The 13,898-nt window shown below is 33.1% G+C and overlaps 1 protein-coding gene across 1 annotated transcript; it reads left to right on the top strand.

Annotated features, from left to right (window-relative positions):
• Positions 1 to 9,454: 9,454 nt before the first annotated feature.
• Positions 9,455 to 12,397, top strand: LOC136850052 (actin-2, muscle-specific-like). The gene is made up of 2 exons (XM_067123607.1): positions 9,455 to 9,570; positions 11,103 to 12,397. The coding sequence occupies exon 2, from the start codon at positions 11,135 to 11,137 to the stop codon at positions 12,266 to 12,268; it is 1,134 nt and encodes a 377-aa protein (XP_066979708.1). The 5' UTR covers positions 9,455 to 9,570; positions 11,103 to 11,134; the 3' UTR covers positions 12,269 to 12,397.
• The last annotated feature ends 1,501 nt before the right edge of the window (positions 12,398 to 13,898 follow it).

Here is a 13,898-nt window from a genome sequence, read left to right as displayed (position 1 = left end):
GGGGAATCGACTATCTGCTGATGACCCGTTTGTGCAAGTGTCTGAAGAAAATAACATTAAAGAATTTTCCTGCACAATTAGTTATTCACGATTTCACTGTTAAAGTATAAATGGAGCAGGTCTTCTACTCTAAAGACATCCTTTGTTAGTAAAATCGGCCTAATGTTGATTATGATGCACACACACACACACACACACACACACACACACACACACATATATATATATATATATATATATATATATATATATATATATATATATATATATATATATATATATATATATATATATATATATATATACTCACAAGCCACCCTCTAAGTTTACCTCAAAATCTAATTAGCGTTTCACTGGCCTATAATCAACTACTCGATAAACTCTATCATATTTCACAGATAAATTTCTAAAATATTTGTTGAATAACCAAGAAACAAACAGAAATGGAAGGCTATATAACTTTTCCCCAAACTCGCTGGTAGCGTTTATATCACAGAAAAGCATGTAGTTCTTTGTCTGTTTCTCTAATGATTCAATTAATTTAAATTTCACTACGATACAATGTTGTGGGGAGCACTTATTCATTACGTTTTATTTTATTCTTTTTCCAGAAATACGCTTTGAGGACTAGTGCGTTAGAGTATTCATAAGTTTTTATTTTTCAAAGTTCTGTGCTGAAATACAGCAATACGTTATAGATTCATGTAAATGCTGAGTCAGGTAATACGTGATTCAGCATGGGATCAAAGGGAAGTGACACACGGACAATTTAAAGGCAAAACCTTCTCTTTGTCATTTACAACAACACAGCCAAACATAAGCTCTTCTGCTAAACCAAGCAAAATAAACTTGAGGACTGCAAGAAACTCAGTACAGTAGACAAAATACCACGATTTAGAAAACGAGAAGAAAAAGAAAATGGGATACTAACAATGAGGTGTGAAGAGATTGCAAAAAGTCTACGCCTTTCATTTACCATCTTTTACGTGATGTTAGACTGTCTTGCTTGTTCCCGAAATATTGACGTTATATTTAGTGTTTATGATAAAAAGACAGACGGGTTATACGATAAATAACTAGATTACTTCGAAAATGACATACAAATGTAACAGAATAAAATGATAATATTCTAAATCATAACCTTCTCTATTCATAACTCAAGCATTTCCTTACTCTAAGGGAATATAAGAAAAAAAAAAACTATTAAGAAGAGCTTCTAGAAAAGGTTGTGGATTCACTCAGTGGAAGTTATTAAGGAATGAAGGCCAAAAAGAATGAATGATGAATGAAATTCTCTCTACATATAAATCTATTTTTCTATATATGCCCACACAAACAAAAAAACTTCACTTTTGAAGACGTACTAGAAAATGATATGCAACGAAGCATTTCTGTATATTCATACATACACAAATAGTATAAGTATAAACATACACGAAAACTATCAACAGTTTTAAGTCGACTTAAAATTTCCATTTATTGAAATGGAGACCGTTTCATTAAAAATAAAAAATCATATACCTAATTGCACTTTGCTCTCGAAAAACCTTATCCCAATGTTTCTATCTACGTGGGAGACGCAGTCACATTAGAAAAGGACACTTACTGTATTTCAGGAGGTGGTGAAAATAAAGGCTATCCTTTTCAGATGCACTGTTTGAGTAATATGTTTATGTAGAATAAGAATGGCTAAAAGAGGAGAGACAAGATGTAATAAAAAAAAAATTAATAACAACACTAGCTTATGTGAAAAGATTATCGAGCATTTTGAGGTGGTGACTGAAATGGCGGCCGGGAGGTAGGAAGGGGGAGGGGGAGCGTTAGATTGGATGACTCCCAGTTTATACGGAGAGCAAGAGCAAGTGCCCGATAGAGGCAAGTGGTGATGTGTTTGTGTGTGGCAGGGGTGGGGATGGGGAGGGTTTTAGACACGTTTTGTATAGGTATATGAAGCTGCTCAGGAAGGTTAATGACCCTTGGACTGGTATATATATATATATATATATATATATATATATATATATATATATATATATATATATATATATATATATATATATATATATATATATATATATATATATATATATATATATATATATATATATATATATATAGATATATATATATATATATATATATATATATAATATATATATATATATATCTTAGCTTCTTAATTGATCAAAAATATGTTATTGTCTAGAAGTGTTTATATAATAATAATAATAATAATAATAATAATAATAATAATAATAATAATAATAATAATAATAATAATAATACTTTATTTCGAATATGAATTCATATACAATGAATTTACAGATAAAGTATATGTATAATATAATATATATATATATATAATATATATGTGTGCATGTATGTATGTATATATACATACATACATACATGTTTATATATACAGTATTTAGTTTCCTATTTGATCAGAAAAGTGCCATCGTCGGGAAGTATCAGAAAAGTGCCATCGTCGGGAAGTTCCACCTTCATTTTTGAAATGAACAGATGGACAGCTTATTACACAGTTCCTGTTATATTCTAAATTTAGAGAAAAAATGGCGAACACTATTTAAGAAAATAATCCACAGAAAAATAAGCAATCCTTCCTATTTCGAAATCAAAATGAAAGACTAAATTCCCACCAACGCATGACTGCAGAATTCCTAAATTAGACCAGGCTGCGATAAAGGGGACATAAATGAAGTTGAGTATTTACAGTGAGCCGTTAAACTTCCCAGACGAGGCTTCCGGAATTTCGAAACCTCGATCAGAATTCCTCTCAATATAACTGAAGCACGAAAAAAAAAATATATATATATATATATATATATATATATATATATATATATATATATATATATATATATATATATATATATGTGTGTGTGTGTGTATGTATTAATATTTATATATTTATGATGTATATCTCGTTGTGTGTTGGAATAAAACTAATTTGAATAAAATAACTATTCACAAGTTACCGTGCAAAAATTATTTTTATTTCCTAAGTAGCAGCCTGCTTATCCTTATTGTCAGTAAGTGTGTGTGGGTGTGTGTATATGCATGTATGTACGTATGTATGTATATATATATATATATATATATATATATATATATATATATATATATATATATATATATATATTTATATACTGTATATATTTATATACACTCACAATACACTCATACAAATACACAATATATATACACATGCTCATAAACATGTATATACATACACAATCATGCTTGTGTGAGCGTAATACAGAAACATGTGGGTATTTTAGTTTAAATGGGAATGCGTGGAGCTTGACCCGCACCTAAGGTATGCTAGGGTTCAAGTAAATGCTTGAGTGATTTACTCAAAAAAATTAAAATGACATTTCTTTAACAAGTTTAATCTTTCTTAAGGTGACTGGCATATTACCAGCCTCTCTGTCTTCCTGTTACGATGCAAAGACCCCTGCAAAATGAAATGGTGAGCAGCAACTATACAATCTTACTATCACGCGTGACCAAATGCTTGTAATAATAAGATTAAGACATCAGTACACATCGGTAATATACAGTAAATAATGAGGAATTACGTTATTTTCAATTCCTACGTCGTATTCTCATTAACGTCACACTAGATTACGCCACTATTGACGTTTTAAGCGGTTTAAAGGTTAAACTTTGCTATACTATGTATGCATACTTTGGTTTCACAAGGTTGCGTGTATGTGTGTGTGTGTGTGTGTGTGTGTGTAATTAGTACAGCAGTACTTTATCAGAACTTGAGGGCAGTGAAAATACTAATAAATTTAAGTTTCCCCTTAAAACTTTCCCTAAAGAACTAACGCAAGAGTTGAAAACACCGATAAGGTCCTCGGAATTTGATAATTATCTCTGTAGACGGTCTGGTTCCTGGTCTGGCGTTGTTTGTGTAAACACTGCTTTATCAGTTCAGATTCCCGAGAAGAAAGGTAATTAAAAAAATAGGCTAGTTCCTCTTTCCATTGTCGTAGGTATAGGTTGACTTGAACAAAATTATATATAATTTTAATTATTTTTATTGTTACTACTATTATTATGAGACTGTTTAGAATAATCCTACAACTTCAGTATCCTTCGCCACAATTTATTAACCTCTTCTTTTTTTTTTAGTATGATAATTCCGTTTTGAGGAGGATTACACAGTAAGCAGAAGGGTTTTTTTTGGTGTTCTATGTAGGTAAGCAAATTCTGAACAATTATATTGATGAGTGTCAACAGTTTTTTTTTTTTTAATAAATCATAACTGCTGAGACATTAGATCAACTGGTCGCACAGTTAAATTGAAATTTTAGCCGAGTTATTCTATAAGGACGATTGAAGTCGAACTGCGAATAACTCGCTGTTCCGAGTCCCTGCGATTACTTAATCAGCAACAAGCCGAGGAGACACGAGTGTTTTAAATTAGGGCATTTTTATGCGCCCAGGGCACGATAACGATCACATACTTGACTCTAAACTGCCTATGCACAGCGACAGAGATGGAGAAGGAGAGAGTGTTGCAACGTTTTAAATATTTAAGCAAATAATTCAGGTAATAAAGCCTCTCTTTCCAAATATAGCACTAACCTGCAATTAATGTAACTTATGGAGAGGGATGCTGATATTTTAGGAAAAATGCTGTCTAATAATAATAACAAAATAATGCATATTTGTCGTCCTAGCATGTAAAATTTTCAATAAACTGCTTTCCAAACGAAGTACCTTGTACTTATAGTTAGTTTCCTCATTATACAGTATTGACTAGCTACTTGGCATCCCATACATTTTGATATGCAGATATAATTTCCACCACTTTCACCTTTGTACCACAACATCTCACTTTTCATCCCATCAAATCCTGGTGTCTGTCCATTCTTCAACCTCTTGGTCACCCTTTGTACCTCAAAGCACTCCCACAAGTTTTCCCAAACTTACACCACTCCTATACATTCTCGTGTCATTTAGCTCTAGCTATCTTCTATCCCACAATTCTACAAATCTTTAACACATCCTATTGTCCCCTGATTGCACACACTTCAAAAGACACTTTTATTCTAAGTCACATAAATTATTACCCTTTCTTTCTGCATTTTCTTTCTCTCAGGGCATTTTCTTCTCTCCAAAGTTCAAGCTTACATTCTCTCCTTATATTTATCACTTACATTCTTTATCTCTGTCGCTCTTCTTGACTACCTTATCCATCCTGAAGTAGACCTGTAAAGGAGCTTCTTTTCTGTCATGTAACTGCATCATACATTAGCTTTTTCTCCTTGAAACCTCTCACTTCCCCCTTCCGTCTCCTGTTTTTCTCAAGCCCTCTTCGTACAGTTCTGTACCTACCAAACCTTACATAATGACCATATGACAGCAACCTCAAATTTCATCTACTCTTTATTTACTCCTTTCACCTATGTCTTTACCTGTAGCCTATTTTCAAATATTATATAATATATATATATATATATATATATATATATATATATATATATATATATATATATATATATATATATATATATATATATATATATATATATATTTATATATATAATTAAGCTACAAACGTCCTTTAATATCAATTCACTCTACCTCGGAAATAACATATTTTTTCATATATGTTACCGAAGAATTTTTTTAGTTGATAATAAGTCCATTAGGTCGAACCAGCGACGGACGAGGAATCAGGACTACAGTGACACACTAACGCTTTCAAAGAGGTATAAGTGAATAACATCTCCCATCATCTTCGAACTCAGGTGTTTTGCGTTTGAGACGGTGATGTGATAAATAGTCATATATATATATATATATATATATATATATATATATATATATATATATATATATATATATATATATATATATCTCACATTTCCAATACAGCTCCAACATTACTGCTCATATGATCATAACTTTACTGTTTGAGACTTTTACCCTCTCACATTTCCCTTAACTCTCTCAACCGACACTACAACCACCTGACCCTACGTCTCTGAAGACTTTGGTCTCAGGAACATTCTTCCCAATCAGTTATTTTTACATGAAAATAAATCCCAATCTAGAAAGAGTAGAGCAAAAAACAGTCTTCCATCTTTTCACTTCTATTTATATAGAGATAAAAAGAGTTGTTTTTATTTTTCTTTTCACCCAGTCATTCCTGGCCCGCTACATATGAGGCTAGCAGGCCATCCCCAAATATGGCTGCCTGATGGCCACTACAGGACAGAAAGACTAGTATTGTCACTCTTCAGATCTAAAGACCCCTCCGTCCTTAGGCCTTTCTCTGCAAGCATAAGCAAGATCTTTGTAAACCTGTAACTGTCACGGGCTACCTCATACCCCTTTAGCTCATTCATGAGTAAGATGACTCAAGACAGCTGAAGATTGGAGCAACTCTAACTTCTGCCGAGACAGACAATGAATCTGAACAGTCTCCCATAACTCAGAGTAGGTGATGTGTTTACGAACAATTAAGATGATTGGAAACTCGTGACTTGTCCATGTTAAAATCCATCATGTGTCTAAAATGGACTAGAAAAACTGCATACAGCTGAATAGTTCTGGAAACACATACATGCTATTTCAAAACATCAAGATTGCATAAGTAAGAGGTTTACTATGCAGGGCAACTTGATAACCAACCATATTTCTCTGGAAATATGGTTGCAGTGTTCAAAATATTGTCAGAAAAAATTAATGGCTTCAAAAAGAAATGCATCACCTCCATACTGCACTCCTCCTTTTCGAGGTCAACAATGGTGTACCAACGATGAGCAAATGTCCCACAACACGTTGAGGAACGCTCAAAATGACAGATTTCAGCTCTCCGCGACTCTACCACGAGTTACACATGAGTTTTCAAGATCAACAGCAAAACATCCAAAACTAAAATATCTGAGCCGGGAAAGAAATAATTAACTTAGTGAAATGCTGTGCACATAGTTGCAGCCATAAACATATGAATCATACAATATTCTAAGAAAATGAAAATGTACACACTTTATAATCATCTCCGTGACTTACCTTACCGAAAAGTTCTTATGACATGCATAATTCACACAGTTCTAGTCATAAATATAAATAATATACAAAACTAAGATAAAACAATGCAAACAATTAAAAAATACCAGTGCAATCCACCTTAACAAAACATTACCTGTCACATGCAAGGCACCTTTAAAATAGACCACAATTCTCTGATTTCTACACCATCAGCCATTGATTAATTCAGTACGCACATGACATTCGCATTAACACACACTGAACAGAGGTTATTGTATGAGTTGTTTTACTGCCTCTTTATAAATTTCAGTGTTCACCCCATATCTGATATACAGCATTAGTCCATTGTGAACTTTTAACCAATGTACGCAAATATTTCACAAAGGTACTCACCATTCGCCTACTTTGGTCCACAACCCAAGTAAGAATGGGCCCATCCTGCAAAAGGGAAAATTTTACGAATTAATGACTAAGTACATAATTGATATTAAAAAAAATTTTTAATAAACCCCACAATTATATTATATATACCCACCACATATATATATATATATATATATATATATATATATATATATATATATATATATATATATATATATATATATATATATATATATATATATATATATATATATATATATATATATATATATATATATATATATATATATATATATATATAGTCTACTGGTCACTTTTACCAGACATAATATGTAATTGCAATAGCCACAATGCCCTCTTAACTTCTCAAAATCTACGCACTTTTTGATACGCTTGTCACTACAAAGAACTTGGATACAAAGGCTTTGTAGTGACAAGCGTATCCAAAAAGCGCTGAGAATTCGGGAAGTTAAGAGCACTAATAATATCTATCTATCTATCTATAAATATATATATAATATAATATATATATATATCTATCTATAAATATATATATAATATATATATATATATATTACATTTCGAATTCCAGAAAGCTTTAATTACCGAAAAGACGACATCAAGCAAAACCTTCAACATTTTCAATACACCATCTTTCCAAACGTCGGCTTAGTGCCCTTTCAAGTAAACGTCATTAAAATTTTGAAAATTCATGTTTCCAGTATCCCTATATATATATATATATATATATATATATATATATATATATATATATATATATATATATATATATATATATATATATATATATATATATATATATATATATATATATATATATATATATATATATATAGTATAAAGTAAAACGTCTCCGTTACCCTTTCTACTTAAAATATACATAATAAACGAACACGCTCAGTATATAAAACGTCTTAATTGTAAGTCCATAGTATAATTCCGTGGGCTTAATCACTACCTATCACATATGCAAGAACACCTACTAATATCTGGTCGTATAAATAATGTTGCATCCTAGGATGTTTCATCCACTTCTTTCCCATTCACTTTCATACTGATTTACTCTAGCTTATACAGTATATACATTATATATATATATATATATATATATATATATATATATATATATATATATATATATATATATATGTATATAGAGAGAGAGAGAGAGAGAGAGAGAGAGAGAGAGAGAGAGAGAGAGAGAGAGAGAGAGAGAGAGAGAATTTTTTCATATGTAAATAAATTTACTCATCCTCACTTGTCATATTATTCATATTATTGTGTTCATATCAACAGAAGAAGATGAAACTTTTGAATGGTAATACTCATATATATATATATATATATATATATATATATATATATATATATATATATATATATATATATATATATATATATATATATATATATATATATATATACTATATATATATATAATGTGTATATACATATATATACACACATGTATATATATATACATACATAAACATGTGTGTATGTGTGTGCGCGTTTAATTGTCTGAATATATATAATGTAACAGCATTCTAAAATTAATATCTACACCATAAAGCGGCAATCCAAATGAAGTCATCACACACGAATTAAAAAATAAAAAAAAATATATATATATATATATATATATATATATATATATATATATATATATATATATATAAATACACCAAACTCGTGTTTAAAATAGAGAATATGACTATGGGAACTGGAGCCTTAAAAAAAATAAATATATATATATATATATATATATATATATATATATATATAATATATATATATATATATATATATATATATATATATATATATATATATATATATATATATATATATATATATAAAAAAAGAATGAGGAACAAACAAGGAAAGGCCCACTGAGAAACCAGGAAGAGACGATCCTGGAGATCCTCGTCAGACGTCTCACACGCCTACCCATCAGGTGAGGCCTAACTGCACCGATCCCTATGTTTGAAAAGAAGATTAGCCATACCTCTCCTACAGGTGTTTTGGCACCTGCCCACATTCCCCGTAGCGAAGATCTTACTGCATCGTATATAAAGGAAAGGTCGACCTGGAGGAACCCAGTCACATTACGACTCCGCGCTGACTTAGGCGGTAAGTTTTGTGCCCTAAGGGTGTTGGTGTCCTTGAAGTTTGAGTTTTTTTTTTTTTTTATTGGAATACTTGTATTTTAGGAGTGAACGAATATTCGTCTGAGCTTGTGGTTTTGTCACTTTGCTTTCACTTTTCATGGAAAGGGAAACGATGTGCATATGAGGAGTGAACGAGTGTAGCATTCAGCTCTGTTTCGTCTCTGAACAGGAACACTGCCACACGACTTGTTCAGACACAGGTCTATTGCTCTTCCATTTCTGTTATTTTTTTGTACAATAAACACCTCACAAACACTTCAATATTTCCAAAAATCACCGGTGACACATCAATAAACTGTAAGTGAATCTTCAATACAGTGGTACGAAAATAACCTTAGCAAGCTTGACAAGAGGTTACGACAGCGGCTATGAACTCTGATAAATTCGATAACTTGTATTTGGAGAGTTTTACAATCTCATGAGACTCAAGTGTTTTTGCACCAACTACGTCATTGTTTCTGTTTAATATAAAATTTTTTTGTATATTAGGAAAGTTCATGACACTGTAAAAACTTCACAAAACTTTCGTTGTTAATTTCATGTTTTCTGTTGTCCAGATGCGGTGAATTATTATTAACTCTTATTATGGTAAAAACATGCAGTAAGATAATCCGGCAATGCAATTAAGATATATGGATTTTAGCTGCAAAATTTTCAACAGACGTTAAAGAAAAATAGAATAAATTAGGCAATGTATCACTTTGTGAATGTACTTGTGTGTGTGTGTGTCTGTGGTGTGTGCGTGTGTGTAAAAGTTGTGCTTTCCTTTGTGAATCTATTTTAAAAATGGGCATTACGACAGTATAAAGTGTACATTCTTCCCACTGATGCCAAAAATTACACAGACGAAAAAAGTGCCCTAAACGAAATAGTTGTGGCACGAAGAAACGCTCAATAAGCCTACAAAATGCCAATACTGTGGGCACATCGGCTTGACGGTTGACATTCTTTGGAGTTCCGGGCCTAAATTGGTTACGGGGTGCACAGATTTTATCTCTACTGACATTCAAGTGAGAATTTCACGGGAATTCACAAAATCACTGAGCTTTATTTAGCCTAGACACAAAACAAAATCGATAAGTGAAAAAAAATTAAAATTACTAAATTATTCATAAGATTTTTTCTCTAGAATTGATCGTTTTCAATTTAGTCTACCTGACACGGATGCTGTACACTTCTGGGAAATACAATAAAATTACGACAAAAATTCGAATCACAACAAAGACATTCCTAAAAATATTAATTCTTGAGAATAAGAAAGGTCTGACTTGCTTTGAGTAACATCTTAATTAACATCTTAATTTCGTGCGTTGTAGACAGTAAGAGTGACAAATAGGAGCAACAAAGAAATATTCCAAAAATAATAATTTTTCAAGACAGAAAGAAACAAAAAGTTGTACAAACACCAACTGACTTTTCACATGAAATACATGTGTTCTTACTTTGAAAATTTAGCTAAATGTAATTAAACTATGTTCATATTTGATTATTTAGGTTTACACAAGACTCCGTGACCAACCACCACCATGTGTGACGACGACGAGGCGGCGACCCTCATCTGCGACAATGGTTCCGGCCTTGTCAAGGCTGGCTTTGCCGGCGACGATGCCCCACGTGCCGTCTTCCCCTCCATCGTTGGCCGCGCCCGTCACCAGGGTGTGATGGTCGGTATGGGTCAAAAGGACGCCTACGTCGGCGATGAAGCCCAGAGCAAGAGAGGTATCCTCACCCTCAAATACCCCATCGAGCATGGCATCATCACCAACTGGGACGACATGGAAAAGATCTGGTACCACACCTTCTACAATGAGCTCCGTGTTGCCCCTGAAGAGTGCCCCACTATGCTTACTGAGGCTCCCCTTAACCCCAAGGCCAACCGTGAGAAGATGGTTCAGATCATGTTCGAGTCCTTCAACATGCCAGCCACCTATATTTGCATCCAGGCTGTCCTTTCCCTCTATGCCTCCGGTCGTACCACAGGTCAGGTTTGCGACTCTGGAGATGGTGTCACCCACATGGTGCCTGTGTATGAAGGGTTCGCTCTTCCCCATGCCATCCTCCGTCTGGATTTGGCTGGTCGTGACATCACCAACTACTTGATGAAGATCATGACTGAGCGTGGCTACTCCTTCACCACCACCGCTGAGCGTGAGATCGTCCGTGACATCAAGGAGAAGCTTTGCTACATTGCCCTGGACTTCGAGAGTGAGATGAACACTGCTGCCGCCTCCTCCTCCATTGACAAGTCCTATGAACTTCCTGACGGTCAGGTCATTACCATCGGTAACGAGCGCTTCCGTGCTCCCGAATCATTATTCCAACCTTCGTTCTTAGGTATGGAATCTTCCGGCGTGCATGAAGTTGTTCACAACTCCATCATGAGGTGCGACATTGACATCAGGAAGGACTTGCTGGCTAACGTTGTCATGTCTGGTGGTACCACCATGTATGCTGGTATTGCTGACAGGATGCAGAAGGAAGTCACCACTCTGTCCCCATCCACAATTAAGGTCAAGATCATTGCTCCCCCTGAGAGGAAGTACTCCGTCTGGATCGGTGGTTCCATTCTTGGATCTCTGTCTACTTTCCAGAACTTATGGTGCACCAAGGAAGAATACGACGAGTCGGGTCCTGGAATCGTCCACCGTAAATGTTTCTAAAACATAAGAGTTGGCACCATTTCCTTATTAAACAGAGGTTTCAATAACTGGAGAAATGTTTTATGTCTAGACAAAATGTACTTGAAACAAGAGTAAGTTTGTAAGTTTTGTTAATAAATATTATATCAATCTAAAATATTTATTACAACATCTTGTGAAGGCACGAAAACTATTTATTTCTACGTTCTAATGACGAGTACCTAACGTTCACTTGAATCAACGATAACCTTATTTGCATAATATCTGATGATCCTACTGTAAGTATTAATGTGTACAATAGACTGAATCGACTTTATTATCTTAACTGTGTTCAGTAAACTCGAGAAGCATTCAAAAATATACAATAAAAGCACGGGCAGGGTCAAAATGCGCAGCACGATATAGCTTTTCCCTGATACAACTGGTTATAGTAAAATATATATTTCTTCGAAAGCCTTTAGTGAATTATTTCTAAACTGCAGGGCAAATTCCAGCAGTATTTTTTGCTGTACTACTGTGACAATTCAAGAAAAAAGAGAGAAGTTCTAATTATAAGATTGGGGAAAAACGGGAGACATCAGGAGAAAGGGAAACCTAATCACATTGGGTTTTAGATAACTGTTCGAGGTTTCCTGTATTCCTCAAATCTTTTTTTCTTTTTTACCCTCTACTCTTTATTTCTTTTCCTATTTACAAGAAAAGATGCCAGGAGAACAGCGGAACATAAATAAACAAGGATTAAACAACAATGATTCCCGAAATCCTTAAAGATATACATTTTCACGTTTCCCGTATGGCATATAAAAATTTATTATAAAAGGTTTATCAAGGCTACTGGAATCAGTTACAAATCAACTATACTTATTATTATTACTATAATTATTATTATTCAGAAGATGAAACCTATTCATATGGAACAAGCCAACGCAGGGGCCACTGACTTAAATTCAAGCTTCCAAAGAATATGGTGTTCATTAGGAAGAAGTAAGAGGAGGTAAAGGGAAATACATAGAGAAGAGATCCCACCTATTAAAAAAAGGAAAAAAATAAATTAATAAATTAATAAATAGATAAAGATGTATTAAAATCAAGGAGAATAATATTAGGATAGTAATGCATTAACGTTGTTCTAGACATCTTAAAAGTAAATTTCTGAAATCAATGGCGATTTATTCTGAAACAATGGAAGATATATTCAGATTTTATGGCATAAATATGAATTTATTAGGTATATCTATTTCTCTCACTTGCACAATATAAACCTTATCTGAGTCTAGGATCACGCATATTAATGAAGTTGCCTGAAAGCTATCGTTCTGTATAATCAGACATAAATTTGATCTTAAACCGCAAGGAAAACAAAATGTAAGCTTATTGCAATCAAGCACAGCATTCTTCCTTTATTTCTGATGCTGAGAATTTAGCTAAAAAAGAGGGGGGGGGCGGACTATGAAGCATGTATCATCCACAATAATACTTTGAAATTCTTTCATGACAGCCAAGTTGCGCTATGCAATCCTATAATAAAATTAAGGAGCAACATGAATTCCTGAGCGTAAAATGAGTTTATAATGACAAGACGGGAAACATAAACTTGATGGGTAACCCTGATACCACAAGAACAGAAACTTTTAGACAAGGACTACAGAAT

This window comes from Macrobrachium rosenbergii, chromosome 21 (genome assembly GCF_040412425.1).
Source record: "Macrobrachium rosenbergii isolate ZJJX-2024 chromosome 21, ASM4041242v1, whole genome shotgun sequence".
In the NCBI taxonomy this organism is placed as follows: domain Eukaryota; kingdom Metazoa; phylum Arthropoda; class Malacostraca; order Decapoda; family Palaemonidae; genus Macrobrachium; species Macrobrachium rosenbergii.
Note: the sequence above shows the minus strand (reverse complement) of the source record. Positions and strands in the feature narration are given on the sequence as shown.

Excerpts from the sequence above, each read along its gene's own strand:
- LOC136850052 (XM_067123607.1), top strand. The coding sequence starts at position 11,135 with ATGTGTGACGACGACGAGGCGGCGACCCTCATCTGCGACAATGGTTCC.